General features: G+C 43.3%; 1 protein-coding gene across 1 annotated transcript; it reads left to right on the top strand.

Annotated features, from left to right (window-relative positions):
* The first annotated feature begins 17 nt into the window (after positions 1–17).
* Positions 18–21,219, top strand: LOC119460709 (epsilon-sarcoglycan-like). The gene is made up of 10 exons (XM_037721775.2): positions 18–1,066; positions 1,161–1,253; positions 1,352–1,494; positions 1,578–1,650; positions 1,837–2,035; positions 5,362–5,542; positions 11,394–11,608; positions 11,969–11,983; positions 12,053–12,196; positions 14,576–21,219. Exons 1-10 carry the CDS (start codon positions 1,009–1,011, stop codon positions 14,646–14,648), a joined length of 1,194 nt encoding a protein of 397 aa, XP_037577703.1. The 5' UTR covers positions 18–1,008; the 3' UTR covers positions 14,649–21,219.
* The last annotated feature ends 1,961 nt before the right edge of the window (positions 21,220–23,180 follow it).

Here is a 23,180-nt window from a genome sequence, read left to right as displayed (position 1 = left end):
GAACCAGATATCATGCCGCGTCGTATAATCCATTGTGCTACGCGGTTCTTGGCATTGCAACTTTACCGGCGCTATGCATGGCGCAGTGCCAGGGGATGTATCAGATACTTTAAACGGTAAACCAAGCTGCAGCTGGTTTTCGTTGCAACAAAGTATTTGCAGGTATCATGGCACGTGCGCAAGACAACAAATCGGGTCCGATACAGCGCTGATGAATAATTGCCTTTGAAAAATTATTACGATTTTTTTTAATACTTATTCTCGTCGGGTTGAAATAAATCGTTGCACATTTTTACAGCATGCGAGCGTCATTCTTTTTCTAGAAGCCTGTTATGAAATTACACAAATATTAAGAAAACTGGGACTTCAGCGCGCCTGCTGCGCCTGCACTGTTATATAATATTAATATTCATCTATAAACTTCGTGCCCTCGTCCTATCGCTTGTGTAGCCATTCGCGACGCTCGATGCGTAAATCAAGAACTTGTGCTTCTGTGAGCTGCGGCCTGTGAAAAACCTCCGAGTGGACGATTGGTACGGACTAGAGTGTCTATGTTCTAGTACATTCTAGTACGGACTAGAATAGAGATGTAGACATTCAGTGGACCTTGCATCTTGCATTTAGTACGTACACACATGTAGTTTTTTTAGGGGGGTACGGGTAGACTGGACAGAAACCAACAAGGCGTTGATAGAAACGAAACTTTCTTCCGCTAATAGGTGGGCACTAGGGGCCGCTAGTGTAGCTAGGAGCCCGAGCAGCACGAGAGCAAGTTTGATGAGCGCTTGGTTTTGGATGTTTGACTGATCTTTCATTTTGGTATGTCTAATGTGTTTCTAGCCTATTGAACCTTAGTTCTGGCGTGCGAGAGCCTTGTTTTTTGGTACGAAGCTAATCGATTAGCCATCGGTACGCAAATCTGCATAGCTAAGTACGGCGGAGCTGCTCCCAAGCCTCCGCGCATCAGCAGTCCGTGTTACGGAGAGGAGAGGCGCAAGCTGTAGAACCATGTCGCTACTGAAGGTGCTTGTTTCAGCGACGTTCTTGCTTAGCTTCAGCTGCTTCGGTGAGTATTGCAACCTCCTAACTGCTTTACATGTTCTCCGCTTTACATCGCGTGAACCAAACGCTGCATTTCGCATTCGGCTTATGTTGTGCAGGTGCGAAACTCCAAGATTTCAGAAACCAAGTGCTGCAGACTACTGAAGTTTTTCATTTTTATATCGATAAAGGGATGTTTGACGCATCAATAGGTATGCAGTCGTCCTTCGTATGAAGAAGATGATTTAAAAAGCTCACTTGGTGCAACTAATGATCATGCGTACTACCTATCATCTTTATTATTCAACAGATAGCTATGGGCGTACAGAATTTAGAGCTGCCTTGTTAGGAAAGCCGGATCTACCAAAGTGGATGTTCCTACGGCAAACAGGCAATTCAAATAGGGCACTTTTGTACGGTTCGTATCAAGACAACGGAGAACTCAATATTGAGGTGAGTTGTGCGTTATTGTACTTGATTATTGTGACAATTAGTGGTTAAATGTTCTTCGTTTATTTCTTCCTGATAACTGTAAGGTCTTTGCCATCAACAAGTACAACTACAAAACATCTCTTCGTGTAATTAGTCTTCAAGTGGAAAAAAGGCCGAGTGAGTATCATATAACCTACTTCAAATGGCATACTGTACGGCATGCACTCTTATTTATCAGATGCAGTGCATTCGTTGAAGATTTCGCTTGAGGTATTGGACGATTTTGCTTATGGTGATCTGTGTTAGATTTTTAACATCATATTTTTCTCCCCCCCCCCCCCCCTCTTTTTATTTGATTTTCAGGAGAAGCACTCTACGAGGTAGAGATGAAGTTCTTAAATCTTAATATTGAAGACCTCTTTGAGGGTGACTGGTTGTCTGACTTGGAAGAAATTTTTCGAGATCACTTATGGAAAGAAAGCCCAGTAATCTATGTGACAAAAGTGGCTTCAGTGGTGGACATTGGTGGCCGGGTACCTGTAAATCCAAAGGACAAGGAAGGGTAAGTCTGCAGTGAATTTAGTGAAATCACCCATAAGTTATGTTTCTACAGTTAGGAAGAGCATTTGTAGTGGAATTTCTGAGCAGTGAGCCATGCATTCCCTTTTTTTTTAATGTATAGTGCTGCAATTCTAAGGTTTTGTCTGTTCAATTGGCATATTAACGAATATAACTTGAGAGAGTTGCGAGAGTTGGATTCCATTCATTGAGGCTAAAAAAGCACAACAGACAAATCAAGCAATAAAGAAACAGAAGTGATTCCTGCATTTTCTTCACTAGTTATCCTACTAAATAAAAGAACACAGGATAAGCACTGACTGCAGCAATTTATTCTTGGTAAAAGAAAATCACGTTATATGTTGCAAAAAAAAAAGTTCCAAAGATAATTTTTGTTGTCAGCCTTTCAAGAGGCTTTCGAATTTTTTTTTGTTGCAACATAGATATATACATGGTGCTTCAGCGAACACTCAAAAATTTTTAACGGTTGCCTGTGGCAGATAGCACAATTATAGTTCATGAGCTGGTCTACTTAAAGAGGCAGACATTACTTGCACAAAAAATTGAAATGATGCATAATTGACTAATTAGCAAAAATTCACTAATTAAGTTTCTAACTAATTACCTTATGGCCCATATTGGAATTTAGAAATTCTAGCCATGGTGTTCACAAGGCGATCACTTGGAACGAATCTCAGGATGGCACCAGTTTCGAAATATTAATTCCTGAACTTTGCAGAGAAATGCATTCTTGTTCCAGTTCCTTTCTTAACTAAACGTCGTTTTATGCATTGAAGCACAAAAGCAAGTGGAATGCCAATGCATTTTTCCGCAAAGTGCAGGAATTAATATCTTGAAACTGGTGTCATCCTGAGAATTTGTTCCAAGTGGATCCGCCTTGCGAACTCTACGGCTAGAATTAGTAAATTGCAATATGGACCATAAGGTAATTAGTTAAAAACTGAATTAGTGATTTTTTTGTTAATTAGTTGATTATGCATTTCAATTTTTTGTGCATGTCCGCCTCTTTGAGTAGACCAGCTCATGAACTAGAATTATGCTATTTGCCACCGGCAACCTTCAAAAGTTTTTGAAAGTGTTCGCTGAAATACCCGGTACTTCAATTTTCTGTGGAATAAATTGTTAAGAGTCAGCGTTTTACCTGTTTGTATAGTCCTTTGCTCTTTTTTCTGTTGTGTTGTTTAACCACAATAACCAGGAAATTGGATCCTGAATCGCTGAATTGAGCCTAAAATGTTTAAATTAGGCAGAATTGAGGCGATTGCATGGCGCAAAAAATTATGAGATTCCATGCAATGTGGAACTCGGTGTAGGCGAAGGTTTTATGAGCCAGTAAAGCAAAATGGCGCATTACAACAGGAGGCGCTGCAGATTTCAGTGATAAATGCATCCCTCAACCCCCATGGTGGAACTTGCTGAGAAAACAGAAGTTTTATTCGGCATTAAACATGTTGAAACTCAAGACACGACATGCTTGACCTTGCAGAAACACGCAGCGAATCTCGGCGATGAATGTGTCCCATAACATCTATCTTCATCATCAGCTAGAAGATGTGCGCGCTCACAAAGCACTGGCTTGCACAAGGGAAATTTGTAAAGGTGTTTGATTCCACCTTTTAGGCATATGGCCTTGGCTGTGGGGGGGGAACTGTGCTCTAAACCAACCATCGGAAATGTAATTTCTTCATATTCCTAGACAAGGTGTTTCTACGAAGACTTTAAGTAATATTTAAAAATAGGTGTTTTGAAGTAAAAGGACAATTCCTTCAAAGACATGCTTCAGGGGTGGCGACCATGAGGTTACAGGTGATACATGGTAATTAGTCGCTAATTAACAAAAATACAATAATTAACCTTCGAACTTTTAATTTCAGGGGGCTCATTGTAATGAGGAAAATAAAGCGAGCTCTTCATACAAGCCATATGAACTTTTGGATCTAGAAAAATGGGATTACCCGCAGAATTGTGTCACGATGAGATTTGGCTATCAGAGCGCTCAAAACGGAAACTGGGAGGCTGCATTGAGCGGAAAGCCGTGCCCCTTTAGGCAACGTTCAGCTTACGTCACCCAGCAGTGGGCAGCCAGCAAGCTGGGCTGGCTGCCCCCTTGGTTTTGCGTGCTCTGATAGACGAATGTCGTCGTGAGACAACTCTGCAGTTAATTGAATTTTTCTAGATCCATAAGTTGATATGGCTTGTATGGAGAGCTCGCTTCATTTTCCCACTTACGATGAGCCCACTAAAACTAAAAGCTTAAAAGTTAATAAAGGTTTTTATGTTAATTAGTCACTAACTACCATCTATCACTCGTCACATCATGGTCACCACCACTGACGGCATGTCTCTGAAGGAACCACATAGCTGGGGGACAGAACCGAGGTAATGTTTCACGCAGTGCTTTTTTGTATATTGCGGGCTTTCTTTCAGTCTTGAAAAAACTTTTATGTAGCATGTATTGAGCAACAGAAAGCTGGATCAGGAATTTTTCAGGATGGTCTACAATTTTATCATTGACACTATTGCTCTGATTATAATACTTGAGAAGTTCATTAATTAATAATAATTATGTAATTAGGCATAATACTAAAAAAAACCTGACTTGGTCCAAGTGACGGCAAACAACATTACCTTGGTTCTGTCCAGCTACGTGGCACATGCATATTTTTAAATTTTGGCGCATGTTGGACACATAGTGTGTGTGTGTGTGCATGCATGCATGCATGTCTCAAGGTCACCCTCAAGGTCGCATAATCTTGTATGATATAGGGGGTTATTAGGTTTAAACATTACACAGCTTACACATTATTAATAGACATTCTATTTGTAATAAAGCGATTAAAAATTTTGCGTGTATACAGCTACTTTGTCTCAAGAAAAGTAATAATCACTGATCTGTGAATATTTTGTAATATATTATGTAAAGCAGGATGAACAAAACATTTGATCCTGAGTTTGTGTGGGCTTTATTTGTGTTTGCTCCCTTTTGTGCAGAAACATTCCCTAAGCAGCCACTGCCAAGTTGCATGGCAATGAATCCTTCATTCCTCAGGCTTATGGATTAAATTGTTTACCCGTTGTTGATCATTCTGTTGAATACTTTTCTGCATGTTGCTAGTGCTTTAATCTAGGCACTGCTGTCGTGAAAAGTGGCAAAAAAAAAAAAAATATGTTAGGCAGCTTATCAGTAATTTGAGCTTCAGGATTACTGAATATTTTCTTCAAAAGTATCATTGATAAAACTGCTAATCTCTGAAAACAGAACATTATGAAAGAAGCATTCATGTGTCATGTAGGGCATGATTCTTTCAGCATAGTGGTACGCATTGGAGGGACAACCAACTTTTCTCAGGAGCTGCGCACTCTAGAAGTTGAAGCCAATCAACTGCGAAACAGGGTCTCTTGTCCACGTGACTACAAACGAACATCTGCTGAGTACCGTTTCCGGAGTAGGAGCTTTCTGCCTGACTGGTGTGGATTCCGACTAATCACGGTGAGTGATTTTTACATAGCTTTATGAGTGTCCCACTGAGCACGTGCATTTAGAGCCTACGAAAGATCTTGGAGATGATGTAACTGTCTCCACAGGGTGCGAATTGGGGAAAAAAAGAAAATTAGATTAGAAAACATCAGCAGAGCATTTTTTAAACTTAAAATTTCTTCTTCCTCTCCCCACCACTTTTAATAGTTAACGAAGTTGCACTTTAATCTTTTGTGGTGGCTTAGTGGCTGTGGCTTTCTGCTGCTGAGCACATGAGCGTCATGCATCGTGGGGCGACTTTTACCTGCCATCCACGTTTCAAAATCAAGTAAGGGGGTTGGGGAGAAGATAGGGTGTAGAGGGAGTGGCATTGCTCCCTCTAGGTCTAATTTTTCCTGCTGCTATTTTCTTGCTGTAACTCCTTCATAGAAGGCCATTGCCTTGCTGTTGCCCGCTCATAGAGCGCATGCTCTCACTACTAAGCTCAGTACTACTTTCTAATCCAGACATTAGTCTGCTGGAATGTGATGGCGAGAGCTTTGCTTGTACGCTGTCTTGCACATCCACCAAACCTTGGGTTACAAGATCTATGCATGAAGATTCGCTTCTGTCTGGAGTTAACTCCTTCACGGACTTAGTAAGCTTCACAAAACCTCTCCTCAGCTGGTTCAGGCAATTTTAAAAGGAAGGAAATCTTGCCCTCATGCAATTCTGTAGAGTCAGATGCACACTGAATGGATTCTCACTCCAGTCCTTATCCAGTAACTGTTCCGAAATAGGGCTATTCTGCTTTATACTTTTATTTCATAAAAACAGTGACCCAGGAGCAAAGGTGAATGGGTATGGAATGACACTACAGAAATTGAATTGAAATTGAATTGAAGGCTTTAAAGCAGTGTCACTGACTCTGCCATGATTCTTGTTTTTGAAGCGATGTGACAACTAAAACAAAAGAAATAATTGAGGTTGGATATCCAAGCATCGTGAAAAGGGAGGTGAAACAGCGCAACGAAAAAAATTTGCGTTGACGTGAGTTCCATGCACTGGAGCATTTCTACTGTCAGTGCTGTTGTCAACTTATAAACATGGTGCACATTTTGCCTATGCAATGTGCTTTCCACAAATACTCTAGGATAGCATGACATGAGTGACGTTATTGGCAGGTACGGATGACAGCACCTATGCGTGAATTCTATAAAGGGGATCTCAGTGCAAGTTGTCTCCAGCTTCACAGGGATATGTTAATTGATGCGTGGAGAAATCTGATATGTGCCTCTGCTACATTTTGTGGGGTCTCACATGTGCTCTTGGGACAAAGGAACGACAACGCAGTAGTGCAGACAATCAAAAGGGCATTTATTGCACGTTTCATACACTAATACATACTAGCCGAATTACAACCAATAGAACATTCACACGGGCGCGCGACAAATCAAGGAAGTCCGACTCACCGCGACCCGCTAGCGAGCGAATACGTTCGCCCCCTGCTATGACACCATCGCCTAGTCGTTCGCGTGTACAGTCACGCGAACGGTGGCGCGCTCGAACGATCCGTGTTCGTCCATACCGGTGTCCTGCTCTTAGCCTCGCGCGACGGTCGCGCGAAGCGGGCCGGCGCACGCGCGAAGCGTCCGTGCGTGTTCGTCGCCGATCCCAAGCCCAAGAGAGACCCCCTCCGACCTTTTTCTCCCAAGTGACCCCGGCGTTTCGGTGGCGTTAGCATCGCGACACTAGCGCCATCTCTCGCAACGCGCCGCAACCACCGCCGGTAGCCACGCAGAGAAGCCGGACTACAGGAGACATGCGGGGAAAACAACATCAGGGGACGCGTGAGAGTCGCGCGTTCCCACATCCCCCCAACCTTAAATCACTACACATACGCCGGCGAAACATGTCACAAGGCCTATCAACGCGCGCGTCGCGAACAAAAGTTAGTACATGCGACAGTGGCGCCGCCGAGTAAATGTCCACGCATTATCCACAACGTGCGAGCCGACATTGACTCTGGGGTTCACCGCTGGCATCTGTTGGTCACAGCACCACGTCTGCAGATTCGATGGCACGACTCCAGCCCAGGACTCCGGAAACGGCGACGCAGAAGTCGGCACGAGCAAGCGTCGCTCGCGCCCTGCTGACTAGAGCCGCAGTAGCCGTTGGTGACTGCCGGCTTTTTTCCCAGCCGCCGAGGGTTGCGAGCCGGACATTGGCGGCCGCCGAAGTCGCTGCGCCGACATTGACCACAGGCATCTCCAAAGCCTGGGGTAGCTCGATTGTAGTCCGGGGCAGCAGCGCTGACGATGTGCAGGTGACAGCAAACCAGGGGTGACTCCGCTCACGCTGCGTACACTCAACGCACTCGACAAACACTAAAGTAGTGCAAGGGAGAGGAATTCGGCATACGCATCGCCCACGTGGTACGATGTTCAATTCGGCTAGCAAAATTTCGGGCGGCATAGCAGATGCTAAGTTCACGTGGACAAAGCTTACTTTCTTGAGTCGAACGAGAATTTCAATTCGTGCTAGGCGAACTAATGAGGGAAGCAATGTGCGACACCTCAACACCACGGTCCACCAGGTTGTGTCCCTCAACGTGCGACAGGCGGCTTTGTCAAGCCTTAGGCCTAATGCGTCGCTACTTTGACAACAACCGGCATCCCCCCCCCCCCCCCCAAAAAAAAAAAAAAAAAAAAAACGCCCAAAATGGGCACAAGAACAGGCAGCCGCGAGGAGACGTTAGCTCTGTGAGGTGGTCCTACTCCGCTCGGTGCACACAGCATCCGAGTTGACGGCGCCCACCGTCCCAGACGGTGTCGGAGCGCCCGGTGCCAGGCCGCAATACCAGTCAGCCCGTAGCGGCACCCGTGGCCCGCGGCCACCCGGCTCCCTGAGCCTCGACTTCCGAAGTCAAAGATATAGAAGAAGCTATTTACATAAAAAATTCGGACCACCCACGAGGCTTCCGTACTCACTCGCTTCAGGCTTGCCAATGCTCCGCGGGCGCTAGGCCTCGCTCTCCCAGGATGCAGACCACGTGGCTTTCGTACCGACGAGTGTACTTCAAAACACTCGCGAAAAGGCTTAGCATGTTGAAAAGTTCAAACACGCTACAGCAACCGTCGCCTCGCTCAAGAAAGCGCACCGCCGACACTAGCGATCAAAATCTACGCTAGGACTACGCTTCGGTTGAAACATCTCGAACCGAGCAAAACTGTTAAAATTATCGTCCGATGCCCCAAGAGGTCCACGTTGGGCAGCCAGATGTGGGGTCTCACATGTGCTCTTGGGACAAAGGAACGACAACGCAGTAGTGCAGACAATCAAAAGGGCATTTATTGCACCTTTCATACACTAATACATACTAGCCGAATTACAACCAATAGAACATTCACACGGGCGCGCGACAAATCAAGGAAGTCCGACTCACCGCGACCCGCTAGCGAGCGAATACGTTCGCCCCCTGCTATGACACCATCGCCTAGTCGTTCGCGTGTACAGTCACGCGAACGGTGGCGCGCTCGAACGATCCGTGTTCGTCCATACCGGTGTCCTGCTCTTAGCCTCGCGCGACGGTCGCGCGAAGCGGGCCGGCGCACGCGCGAAGCGTCCGTGCGTGTTCGTCGCCGATCCCAAGCCCAAGAGAGACCCCCTCCGACCTTTTTCTCCCAAGTGACCCCGGCGTTTCGGTGGCGTTAGCATCGCGACACTAGCGCCATCTCTCGCAACGCGCCGCAACCACCGCCGGTAGCCACGCAGAGAAGCCGGACTACAGGAGACATGCGGGGAAAACAACATCAGGGGACGCGTGAGAGTCGCGCGTTCCCACAATTTTAAGATGTGAGAGACAGTTTTTCAGAAAAAAAATGTTACCCCTTAAGGGCGCTCCTACCAATGGTTGTTAAGCTTCTTCGAATATCACTGCATGAAGATCCTGGCAACTTTCTTCACATCGGAAAGGAATTTTTCATGCCTTCAGAAGGTTAAGACTTACCCGTGTTCTACAATGAGGCAGGCAAGTCTAAACCATACTACCTTACTTAACTGTCACAGAAAGCTGGCATAGCAAGTTGACCTATATACTATGTTGTAGCAAGTGAGTTCATTAGCGAACTAACAGTTCATAGAAAAAATGTGTTTCATAGAACAAGTTATCAAGGATTGTGCTTTGTATGTCAGTGTGTATGGATTGCGGTGTTTGAAGTTTGCCTAAGTTGCTTTCCTGTAAAACTGCTTAGTTCGAGTGAATTTTTCACAGCAGACCCCCTTTTTTATTAAGAATATAATTCATGGGCGATGTCGGTACGATTACACATGCATTCCTTGCTAAAGTTTTTGATCAGGGTGCCACATTTGTTTTTAATGGACATGCCGTCGTCTGTATAAGATATTAAAAATAAATTAGCTTCTGTACTCTGCTGCAAGAGGAGTCATTGCAACTCCTAGCCTAAGGCTGCTTAGCTTTGGTGATCTCGCGACAACTGGCACATTTATACAGCATTGCACTGCCGATGGCCACTGTACTGAAAGCTAGAAATGAGAATCAGGATTTGTATATGTTTTGCAAGTGCCACAGAAAAAAAAAAAAAAAAACATAATAAACTACAGTAATTATATGGAAAAGAAAAAGAAGTCTGTGTGCACCTTCAGCACACTTGTGCAGCACATCTATTACCACCCCTCCTGCAAAATGAATTGACTACGCTGCTTATGGCTGAGCACAAGGTTGTTGAGGTTTGATTTCTGGGAGTTTCTCCATTCTTGTGGGGACATATTACAAGAGTGCCTGCACAGCAAGTTCCTCATGCACATTGGAGAACTCTCCACTAATGTACAGCATCTCTCGTAGCTCAGGTGTATCTGAGGGCTAAATTAGTCTGGCAGATTAATGTTTCAAAATTTCATGTATATTTCTTGCTGTTTTGGTCTATGTGGTTGATTATTTTCAAAGAAAATGAAACCCAGGCTTCCCCTTTTTGAAATTCCGCTACCACGGACTCGAGCTTGTAAAGTCTGTGTGAAGTCATGCATTTCACAGCAATTTTACAAATATATTTTTGTGCGCAAGTCCACAAAAGTGTTTGTTTACTTTCAAATCCAATGTAGCTGTTTTAAGTAGGCTTTATACAATTGTTTTTATTGATAAACAATTATATGAAGGCCTACAGTTTCTTTGGCACCTATGTGCTGCCAATATCACTGCAGTTCACCCTCTTGATAATTTGTGGTGGCATTGTGCTAGAGGCAAAAGGTCCTTTTCTCTGCTCCTTTCAAGGATATGAAGTAAGCCAGAACCTAAGTGTGCAGCATTGAAAGGTCTTATTGGAGACGTGCTGTGGTACTGAAATGTAACTAGCAGACAGAGCAAACACCTCTCCTCCAAATTAAAGTGCCAGCACCTTTGTAGAGAGTTGCAGATTCTGTGGAGTAGCAGTAAAAGAACATGACAGCTAACTCTTCGATATAGAGAAGGAACACTTTTGTGGTTGCAAATCAACTCTATGCAACTCCGGCTGCTACCCTCCATGGTAGCCCAGGGGTTATAGCATTGTGCTGCTCAGCTCGAGGTCGTGTACTTGATCCTGGCCGCAGCAGCCGAATTTCAATGGAGATGAAATGTACAAATGCTTATGTACTTAGGTTTAGGTGCGTGTTAATGAACTCCAGGTGGTCGAAAATAATTCGAAGTTCCTCACTACGGCGTGCCTCATAATCAGGTTGTGGTTGTGGCTTGTAAAACAACAGAATTTAATTTTTTTTTTTAGAACTCCAGTAGCTATGTGAGTCAGCAAACTTGTGTCACTCTTGCCTCGGCTCCTTTTGGCACCAAGACCTCTTAGCATTGTTTGCCACTTCATCCTTGGTGCAGCTGCCCGAGCAGCTAGATGGTGAAGGAATGATGCAGCACCAAGACGCTGCCTTCTCACCCATCCCACTGGAAGAGGACAGCTATAATCCACCCGACATGGGCCACCTGCCCCGGAGGGACTTGCTGGCAGACTTTCTGCTCTCTCTACTGCTACCAGGTTTTGTCACAGCCATGCTGCTCAGCACACTCACCTGCTTCATGTGCTGCCAGCACGAGTGAGTGTATGTTCTTATCTGCAGTAAGGATGGTGTGACAGGCGTATCGTTTGGTCACAAGTATGACTGATCTGCCACGGTTGTATCTTGATGGGGAAACAATACAAAAACACTCGTGTACTGAGCTTCGGATGCTTGTTAAGGAGCCCCAGATGGCCAAAATTATTCTGCAGTTCTCCTCTATAGCGTGTCTCATTGCCTCTGTGTTTATTTGGCACATTGAACCCAATCAACCAATAATCAATCACAAACAATCATTGACAGATGTACAGCTTGCATGTGAAACCTAGGAAGGCAAAATATGCCACTTCACAATTGGTTCTCTGCCTTGACCACCTTTTTTCTTGCTCTTAATTTCAGAGAGGACGTCCCAAGGTGAGGAAGCTGCTACTTCTACATGACTGTTGTGTTGTCCCTTCCTTCTGTGGCTGACATCCTGTGCAGTACGCAGGTGGAACAGCACAGCTCAATTGAGCGCGCCACCAACGCCTTGCGCCAAATGGCCACGAAGCGCAATCTCTCATCAGCAGCCTCATCTCGAGTCCATTCCCGTGCTGGCAGCCCCCTCGATGCTTCACTTCCTCGGCCGTGCGTATCCCCTAGCTCTTCCAAGTATTTTAGGTACCATTCTGGCATATTAGGGTTGGGAATTTGATTGATGAACACTTATTCATCTGCAATTGGCTTTTTATTGATTAATCAGGACTTGCCGCAAGGAAAGGAATTACAACGTGACATTTGGGCAGCTCTATCTGCTGCAGTGGCTATGGCGTTCTGCTGCTGAGGCATGGAGTTGGTTTCCAACTGTGGTGGCCCCATTCCTATGGATGAGGAATACAATAGTGCTTGTACACTGAGCTTCTGGTTCACATTCAAGAATTCCCCAGGTGGTAAAATTAATCCAGGAGCCTTCACCCCCATGGCATTCCTCATGGACAAGGTGTGCCCACGAAGGACGCCATGGGAGAAGAGGTTCACAGTGTCTGAGCATTGTGAGTAAAAGCACAGTCTGAGCACAGTGTGTAAAAGAAGGGTGCATTCGTTATTTTTGTAATAGTGAGTCTACACATAAACAGTGCCCTCTGGAATGGCTAGCAAAGTATTGAGTGTACAAAATATAATACAGCTATGCCACTTCTGAATTGGCAAAGATTTCTTTCAAAAGTCCTCAAGTTCTTTGCGCCTCGCCACATAATTGGCTTCAACAATGTACGCCACGACAGCTACGGTTTCAGTTTATGGCCACCTGCCTTAGCGCTAAAAAAAAAAAAAAAAGAGAGAGAGAGAGAGAGAGAGCATTGAATATGGCAGGAGCTAACAATCTCTTCATGATTTCTGAACTTTATATAGGAAAACCACTTAAAGTAGGAGGGTAGTCGGTGCCTCTGTAATACTTTGGAGCATCACTTTTTAGTTTAAGCATTTTTCCTACATGCTTGATTGAATTTTAAAAGCCTAAAAAAAAAGTGTAACATAATTCAATGGAGAGAAACTCTATTGGAACATTGCTGACATGCTCTGGTTTTTGACGGATAGTCCGAGGTGCCATAAATCATGTCAACTTTCGTTACAGCAGTGTTGAAAGCTGTCACTGTGTGGTGATGCATTCAGCACCAGTGTCTTATGTACACTGGTGCTGACCAGTGTCTTGATTTCTTGGGCAAATTAAAATAATAAATGCTTCAATATCAGTGCTGCAGCAAGCACTGAAAGCATCTGCAGCCACCACTCTGTACATCTGACAGAAGGAAAGCAGTAGCCTAATTTCTATTGGAGGGCACCTTTAAAGCAATCATCAACTCGGAAATGTTGGTGACAGTTAGTGACAATAAAGGTCAGCAATTTTGACAATCAGCGACAATGTTGGATGCAGTTAAATATTGACTCGGTAAACTGAGCTAATCGCAGTATACAAGATCAGTAGTGGGTAGGACTCCCAGCTCGGGTGCACGGTTCAATATCTTCACCAGTTTGTAAAATGGGTACAAGCGGCCCCCCAGCCAGGCGTCCGGCTTTCTAGGGGTGCATTTCTTATGAGATGTTTGCACAGACCGTTTTGCTTGCTGTTTACAAAACACCAACCAACTCAAAAGGAGCTTTGGCCCGCTTCCATGGTGCCCATTTCACATGTGGCGTCCCAATACACCTATTAGGTGGAGACGCGCTCGGGTTGGGAACAGCCCTTTCCAAGCTTTAAGGCCCCATAATGGTCAAGGACCTGGCCGGGAGCATGCTTGTACCAGTAGGTACCTGGCGGTAGCTTTAGTTTGCCTCTCCTAGCCATGGCAGATGCTTTTCAACAAGGCCGTCTGTGGCTGGACAAGGGGTTCCCAGTGACCACGCACATAATCTCTATACGGCCCCCTTTCGAGATGCAAACCTGCACAAGTAGTGGAGCACTTGGCCAGGGGACACCTCTACCCATTAGAAAAACAGGGGGGTTTCTGGCGCCACCGGGATTTTAACCCAGTACCTCCCCCATACGAGGTGGATGCTGTACCCTTAGGCCATTGCTACGGGTTAGGAGGTCCCCCTACAGCCCCGAGCTTTGGGACCTCTTCCTGTATATTTTGTTACTATGTATATTTCCATGAGTGAATGAATAAATGCTTCTTAGCGTGGAAGTATGCACCAAGTTGCCCAGTTGAAAATATTGAAATGCAGTGCTATCACTTCAAGGCAAGGAGGAAATCCAATATGCACTGTAGAAATGGTTATCAAATATTTAGCCAGGATTTAGAACAAGGTGTACAAAAACTTACCTTTTTTTATTGTGATAAAAATAGAGTTGTTGCCACTTGCTGTTTCTTCTGTAGGATCTTTTCTTTGTGCAAGTGTGACCAACCTTTGGACTAAGGTCCTCCATTGAGAAGCTTCATTGCATCTTAATATCATTCAGAAGATAGCAGAATGAGCTTTATACTTCTGTTTGTCTGAAATTACATTTTTTCTGGCTTGTTCGTGTAGGTCTCGGCAAGGAACACTCAAGCTTCGGGCACTCCCACCGCCACCATACTCTGCTGCCCAGAATGACGCCTGATTCTGGAGATGAGCATGGTAGGAACCTAAGACAACCTGGTTCATACTCATCCCCAGCTTGTCTTCTTTAGCCAAAGCCATTAGCACACTTTTGAAGTTGATCTTAGTTTTGACTCCACATAGCTGTGTCTGTGGTACAAGTCCTTCATTTGCCGTTTACACCTTGTGAGCTTCCATGGCAAGAGGTAAATACATAGGTATGTCCCATTTCTTACCACTCCAACCTTTCTTGTGCTGAGTGTGTGTCACCTTTAGCATACTGGTCCTTAAAGCTATGTCATAGCTTTTGTATTTCTTTTATCTGGCAATTTAAGCCAACTGTTCATTTTGTTTAATGAATGATTTCCTTTTGGGAAAACGGTTGTGAAGTCATGTGGGCCACAAAACCTGTATGTTGTAAAATCTGGCTTTTTGTGAAAGTATGGGCATTATATATATTTGTTGAAACCTGGGCTTAGTACTGAGCATTGTTTAATTACTGTGAACTCATAGTGAGCGTCAATATTATTTATGGATAAAGCCAGTTTCTCATTATGTCACTTGTTCACAATTATGTTAGCCCACACATGATAAAAAAAGGCTACTTTAATGAAAACTTTCCTATACTAAATTTGAGTTTTTGTTTAATTGAATAAAAATGATGTACAAATTACTGCAATATATTTAGCACTTCACAGAAAGGAAACTGTGGAGCTGTCAGGATAGTATATTTATTGTGTACAGGCATGACCGACGCACAGAACTCTCCATGTGCTCCATGTGTGTTTGTTGTCATCAGCCTTGTAATGTTAGTGTAGGGAGTGGACATCGAAGTCACTAAGCAATATTTCAGTCCTCATCGATGGGACTCGCACTGTATAGTTGTGAGAAAAAGAAAAGGAAGCTTGCTCTTTAGCTATGGCCGCCACCACTCTTGAATGACCATTATCAAGTTAATAATGTGGCAAATGCCATAAGAAGACCCCCTTCCCTCTCTCTATCTCGCCCTTTTGTTTTCTGCTGCCCTTTGCTTCTGACACAAACAGCAAGACCATTTAATTGTTTGAAAACCTTTGTTCATCCCTTGCACACAAAGGTAAAACATCTGGCAGAACTCGGATAACCTCCTAGTCAGTCAGTACCAAAACATGGCAGATCTTTTAGCCGGTAACAGCTGGAAATTCACTGACATTGCATTCTGTTAAATTCTAGAGCTGTGAAATTGTGTGTCGGCCAGTGTCCTGCAGTTTCAGCTGGTTATCATTTATTTATTTATTTATTTATTTATTTATTTATTTATTTATTTATTTATTTATTTATTCATTCATTTTATCTGTACATGTGTGAAACGTATGTTGGTATGGTTGTTCCTTAATTTTGTTCCTCATTATGTGTTTGGATTGGTCTCTCAGCACACTATGACTTCAGTAGGTGGGCAGTAAAAAATGTTGACTATAAATGGTAGTGTTATCATTTAATTTATTTAGGCAACAAAGGCACACAGCTTATATTACTTACTTTGTGGTGCTCTTGGTGGTAATTTTCTTTCTGAAATGCTGAGATAACAAATTTCATATAAAATTAATACAGTCGAGTCCCGCTACAACGAAATCCACGGGACATGTGAAAAATTTCATTGTGGCGGAACTTAGTTGACGCGAAATTAGTATGTATATACATACTGACGGCAAAGCCGCGAACGAAACCGAAACCATCATCCGGGAAATCTTCGCGATGGCGCGGAGGCAAAGATTGAGATGAGACATACCGAAGGTGGTTAATAAAGTGTCAACTTCACGAGAGAATGCATTTCGTGCGTCTGTTACAGCTTGTTTCGTAGATTGCGGCCGACGGCTAACCCAACGCACATACTCGGCTGATCGCGAAACACTCATTTTGCAGCACATGCACCGCCGTAATGAAGCCGTTTGAATTATCACAATTTCACTGCATATTTATGACAAAGTCAGTAAGCTTGGCAATCTTACGCTTAGCGAAACTTTTATTTCCAGAAGTCGGTCACCCTGGATTTCTTATGCTTCACGGCAAACAAACGCGTTACGTGAGTCTTACAGTCCGTTAAAAGAGCCATCACAATGTCATTGTCGTAGGCTCTGATAACTTTTTTGAGGAGGTCAAAAGGATCCATTACTTTCAAAGCAGTCGCCGGAGTCAGTGCACTGTCTTGCGGATTGTCATTTACGAGACGTTGCCATCATGTTGACAACAGCGGCTGCTGCCTGCAGCTTAGCCGCGCGGGTGCCATATCTTGAAAGCGATCGTGACGTGCACAAAATGCGCGCCCGCGCAGGCCTCATCTTCAAAGTGATCTGCGATGTGGGCAAAGCGCAACTAGTGCCGGTAATTGTATGCGCTGTGCTTTCAACATTCAGCTCGCATTGAAGTGAGAGACGGCACGCAGATCAATTCGCTCGCTGCTATTGCCGCGCCTCCTCACTCCAGCGTGTTGACAGAGTTTCCGCGGTCATCGAGCGAGATGTGTTCATGTTTACCTGTGCGTGCGTGACATCATGCTTGGTAATAAAGTAGGCGAATGTTTACAAGATTATACGGCCGATAAAACTACTATCCTTAGTTCGTATAGCTGTCTACTAATCTGCTATCGCAATCGATGCTTCGCCTTTCGGGCGAAGCTGGAAAATTTTTTTCCTTCTGCTTTCTGCCTCGGCGATCATATGTGTCTCCTCCCTCGAGAGAAATTTATGCTTCTTCGTTGGCGTAGCCATTTCGACCGGACACACACCACAGAGAAAATGGCAGCGAGTGTGGTGATCCCGTGCAGTCTCGCACAGGCGCGTGATAACCACGCGTGGCTATGGATTGCAGTGGCTCAAATCAGTACTTTGACTTTGATTGTGTTCGCGAAAACCTAATTCAAGTGGACATACGATCGTCACAGCTTTGGAAGGGCCTTCTAATTTGACTACTCGGCAGTTCCAATTTCAGTTTATTCCCAGTTTCGTTATCGAAAAGTTTGTTGAAGCGGAAATACCGAATAAAACGCCTTCGTTATGAAGATACTTTTTTTTGGCATGCTATGGGCAGCTGACGGGAAATCGGAAAATCTTCGTTGTGGCAAAAATTTCATTGTAGCGGCATTTGTTGTAGGGAGATTCGACTGTATATAACTAGGGTTGCCAACCATCCAGGATTTTGTGGGGCTGTCTCAGCTCTTATTCAGCAGTCCCTCGTCCTAACTTGACCTCGCCAGGACAGCCAGTTGTGTTGGTAATACTCGAGTTGAATAATCTTGGACAGGTAGGGTGCACTACATGCCCCTTGTGTGGCATTCATGTTGCTTGTAACTGCACAAACATTGTAAGCTGTGCAGAGCCTTTTCAATCTATCTATCCTTGCCAGCAGTCCTTTAGTGGAGAGAGTATTCATCATTAAATGTTTCCTGGAGATGATAAAAATACATGCTGAAAGGGAATGTTGTATGGCTTAGCCTAAGTTTCCTCCCACATGGTCATGGCCAAAACCACATCGAGGGGCTTCCATTTTCTTCACACAATGCTAACCCATGCGACATACAATGAAAACAATGGAAATTAAATGTTGGAGTGGCTTTTAGCTGTGGCTTGGCATGCTCATGGTAGTACATGTGAGCAAGTGATGCACATAACGTTAGTATTTTACCTAGCACTTCCCAACTTTGTAGCACTCCATCAAAGCCTGCAAGTGCAATGGTTTTGCATGGCTTCGAAGATCGAAGTACACTGCTGTGAGAGCCGTCTGCACTATGCTTGATGCAACACAATCATGGAGTCCATGAGTGGTGTATTGCAGTCGTTAGTGGAAGATCTTGTTCAACTGGATTGCAAAAGCAGGGTTTGTTCTGCTGCATAAAATTTTCAGCATCAAATTTGTGGCTTGAGTAAACACTAGATCACTCATTGGCACTTGCATATAGAGGCCATGATATGTGCACTACAGCACCGGAAACTCCCAAGAGGCCGTTCACGTTTAATGATGCCGTGCATGGGAACCAGCTATTGCACAATTACATTAAGAAGGATTGTATATTGAAGTATCATGACCAGTAAGTAGCCAAGACAAGTACCACTTCAAACAAAAAACACCAAAAACAAGTTTATTAAAGTGCAAATTTTACCAGCTTATTTTTCATGCATTCTCGTCCCAAGTTCTTTCCGAGGAGAGTTGGCAGTCCTATGCATAAGCGATATATATATTATGCAGTTGCTTGTCCCCTGCAGGTGCTTCTGGTGAGAAATATGCAATCTGAAAATGCATTTGCACGTGGAGAGACAGAAAGGCTCCAACTGTTGCATACAACTTGCCAGAGGATGTCAACAAAGTAGGTGTGCCGATGCTAGTCACAATTAAATTGTGTACTACGACTGTGTTTCATTGGTTTCATGCTTGATTCAAGAATTTGTTGCTCAAAGTTGTTAAGCAGTTTGCTCACTGCATGACCTTACTACGATTACTGGGACCTGAAAGGAGCAGAAACCCACGAAATTTGTTGCTGTCAGCTGGCCGCCCCAAGTCAGGCGAGCACTCAGCTATTCCTGCAGTTCCTCTTCCAAGTTTGAGATGTCCTGCTGCAGCAGGCATCAGTGGGGCACTGAGGGAGCCATCACTGAATGAGCTTGGAACAGCTCAGTGGAAGAAGATAAGGAGATTTCTACGTTTCTCGTCGTAAACTTGCTGTGACATTAGGGTGCCTCATTTTGCTGTTGCCTGTGGATTTGTTACAGTGATCAATGTGGTAGTGCTTTTCTTTTGCTGGATCGCGATAAGATGCATAGCATTGTAAAGTCTTAAATCAATAGTCTTCAAGTGATATTAGCAGTCATTTTCAATCTTTCACGAAATGTTACCAACAGTACTTTCTAAATATATATATATATATATATATATATATATATATATATATATATATATATATACACAGACCGGTTGTTTCAGCGAACACTTTCAAAAATTCTTAGAGGTAGCCTGTGGCAGATAGCACAATTCTAGTTCATGAGCTGGTCTACTCGAAGAGGCGGACATTACTTGCACAAGAAATTGAAATGCATAATTGACACAAATTCACTAATTAAGTTTTTAACTAATTACCTGATGGCCCATATTGCAATTTACAAATTGTAGCCATGGAGTCCGCAAGGCGGATCACTTGGAACGAATTCTTGGGATGACATTTGTTCTTCAATGCATAAAGTGACGTTTTGTTAAGCAAGTAACTGGAACGCCAATGCATTTCTCCGCAAAGTGCGGGAATTAATATCTCGAAACTGGTGTCATCCTGATAATTCGTTCCAAGTGGATTTGCCTTAAGAACTCCACGGCTACAATTTGTAAATTGCAATATGGGCCATTAGGTAATTAGTTAAAAACTTAATTAGTCACTTTTTGTTAACTAGTCCATTAGGCATTACAATTTTTGTGCATGTCCGCCTCTTCGGGTAGACCAGCACATTAACCAGAAATGTGCTATCTGCCGCAGGCAACCTTTAAAAAATTTTGAAAGTGTTCGCTGAAACACCCTGTATATATAGTAGTTGTGTTCAATTTTCTTATGTTGTTGCCACCATCACGATTGTCTGAATTACAACTGCCTTTTTATCATTGTGCATTTGCATGGCATTTCAGTCCATTTTATTTGATTTTGTCATTGCCTTGCAGTGAGTGAGAAGCAAAGCATTGATATAGCATTTGAACATAGTTTTCCCCATGTGCATTAAGAATGCCAGGATGCATTCATTTTATGCACTGTCCATCCTCTGGCTTTCAGTGTTACTGATGTGCTCGGTCCTTGCCAGGCTGCAAAAGAAAAGTGTGATGTTCTAGATGATATTGACTCCTTTGCCTTTCGTGTTGAGCTCCTATGGTGCACGGCAAACATTTTCCTAAACTGAGCTTTACAGGAGTATCTTTGCAGCACACTTGCTGTAAGATCCGTGACCAAAGTGAACCCAGACTTTGTTCTGTGAAGGACTGAAGGAAAGCTAGTTTCCCGTGAATTAGCTGTAGCAAGTTTCAGTGGAAATAAGTTAGTTTTATAGGTTAGTAGATGATGTCTGGTGCAATAGTCTGTGTGTGTCACCAGTACAGTAGCTAAACAGGAATGGAAATGATACAGGACTTGCTTTAAAACTGTGTGGTTTCTTGCAACTTTTTTGAAGCTAGTATGTCATTACAACTTAATTATATTGCAGCAAGTAATTTCAGTTAGCCTCTTTGTGCTGTACCACACAGTTTACAGGAAAGTAATCCTTTAAAATATTCAAAATTATTTACCCATGCTGTGTGTTGTCTGAATATTGTCTAAATTTAACAGCACATACACTGTGAAGTTTTATGGTTCATTTATATGTTAATAAAGAATTAGCCATGGACGCTAAAGATGTCACTGTTCAAAAAAAAAAAAAATGAAATGTTAAAAGAGGCAGGCATACAGCATGGCTGATGCTTGCCTCCACTCCTAGAAGCTAAAGGGCCACCTCTGGTTGAACATGTAAGAATTCAGGGGTTAGCAAGAAACTGTATGCAGCACTTTGTACTGTTCTGGTTGTCATGTATCTTTTTTTTTTTTTTTTTACTTTGTGCAGCCTGTCATCAGCACGAAGTATAAAGTAACAGCACAGTGTAAATTTCACACAGCATTGTGAAATTGTTTCGTTTCTGTACATGGCATTCAACAAGGCCAGGGGACAAGTATTGAAAGTATTTCCTTTTGTAATTTGCCGTCAATGAGTAGGTATCATGAAGCACTGCAATGTGCGTTCTTGTAGCACACACAGAAATTTGGGACAAGTTCATCCATGGTAAGAATGTTCACAAGAAGATGTTTGCAAGTTTGCTAAAATAAAGGTCTCTTACCCTTTGTTACAAGTGGTACATAAATGTTTATTGCAGAGGAACAGCATACACATTTGAACACTAGGCACCAGTTATTTTGACCAGTGTTCTAAAAGTGCTTTACAGCAGTATTCAGTACTAGTTGGAAATAGTGTGATGCATTTTTTTTTTTTGGGGGGGGGGGGGGGGGGGAAGGAGAAGGGTGCGGTGGACTGTGTGTCGAAGTGATCCACATGAACCTCTTCTGCACCCAGGCAATTTTCTTTAAGGGTCCAGCCTGGTTTTACCCTGAAAATGCCACTATCCTAAAATCATGCACTCTTTGGACGCACATCAAATAAATATAAAGACATGGACATGGCTATGTACAAACATTCATGAGATAAACATGTAAAGAACCGCAGTTTTGTTTTGTGCCTACACAAATTGCGAGTGCTGTTTCAGATTTGAAATAGGCAGCACACCCAATATAACATTGAGAATGGTCGTTCTGAAACACAGTTGAAAAGTACTAATCACGTTCCAAGCATGCTACATGAGAATGTCTTGATGTGGAATGCGTAACCTTGCCTTTGCATGACTTATCTCTTGTCATAAATGGGAAGTACAAAAAATGGAAGGTCTTGCAAAGTAAAGTATGCCCTGGTAGCCAGTTATGCTTTACAGGAGCTTGAAGAATAATATTGGCTAGAGAAAACTGCACAGCTCACAGCTGGCCTTTCTCACCTACAGCAGAGCTTGTAATAGAAATATCACAGCAGCAGTCATCAGAAAGCAACTGTCAAAACATACCACAGTGTGTACAGTTGAACATCAATATGAAATTACAAAATGAAAAATCTAAAATATGTTTGGTTATGCTTTATTTCAAAGAGTATTCTACTGCTATGATGAAACCTAAAATGTAAGATCCGAGACAATATGAGTTACAGCGAAATTAGTAACTGTTCACTCGCAGCTCTTAATATGTGTTCTGGTTGCAAAAATGTCAAATACTTGGCTAGAGCAACTGTTTCCAGTTGCTCAGTTAAGGCATATTCTGAACACGTGCACATCTTGGCCAGAGGCTTGGCTGCCCCGTAGTCGGCAAGCCAACATGTCAATCCCGCACAATGACACCGATTCCATGGTTGGTTGTAACAGCCATGCAAAGGACGCGTTTGTAATTTTGTCGCCAACGGGCTATTAAAATCATTCTTTAGGAAGCATCAGGTTTGAGTTTCTATTGTGTAGACTTGATTGCAATTTGATTGCTATAAATGTTATACATTTACAAATACATTTACAAATATTGGATATAAAAAAAGGTGTTCTTGTGTTCGTTATAGTGAGGTTCGACTGTATTGCCTTTTTGGTTATGTGAACTTTTGTATATGGAAACCTGACTTAGCTGATCCATGCTGCCAAGATGAAACTCTTGCCTATGCATGTTTTGTAAACATGCATGGTTTTGCCCCTAAATACATTTTGTGCACAATGTGCATATTAAAGTGGGTTGCAGCATAGAAATGTGTTGCTCTGTATAATTGACATACTAGAAAAAATTAACAGTGATTTGTTTTGTTTTTTAACATTGGAATGCCAAGATTAAATGTGCTGTCCTGCAGCACATGGTGACAAGGCCAGAGTACGACATTACGTTCTACTACCTGTCTCAAATTGTATAAAAAACATTATTGCGGATATCCAAAATGCATAGTGATCT

Source organism: Dermacentor silvarum, chromosome 1 (genome assembly GCF_013339745.2).
Source record: "Dermacentor silvarum isolate Dsil-2018 chromosome 1, BIME_Dsil_1.4, whole genome shotgun sequence".
Classification (NCBI taxonomy): domain Eukaryota; kingdom Metazoa; phylum Arthropoda; class Arachnida; order Ixodida; family Ixodidae; genus Dermacentor; species Dermacentor silvarum.
Note: the sequence above shows the minus strand (reverse complement) of the source record. Positions and strands in the feature narration are given on the sequence as shown.

What these genes read in the sequence shown, in the direction of transcription:
- LOC119460709 (XM_037721775.2), top strand. Translation starts at nt 1,009, where the DNA reads ATGTCGCTACTGAAGGTGCTTGTTTCAGCGACGTTCTTGCTTAGCTTC. An exon ending in ACGGAGAACTCAATATTGAG is followed by an intron (nt 1,495 to 1,577) that starts GTGAGTTGTGCG and finishes GATAACTGTAAG; the next exon opens with GTCTTTGCCATCAACAAGTA. An exon ending in TCAAGTGGAAAAAAGGCCGA is followed by an intron (nt 1,651 to 1,836) that starts GTGAGTATCATA and finishes TTTGATTTTCAG; the next exon opens with GAGAAGCACTCTACGAGGTA.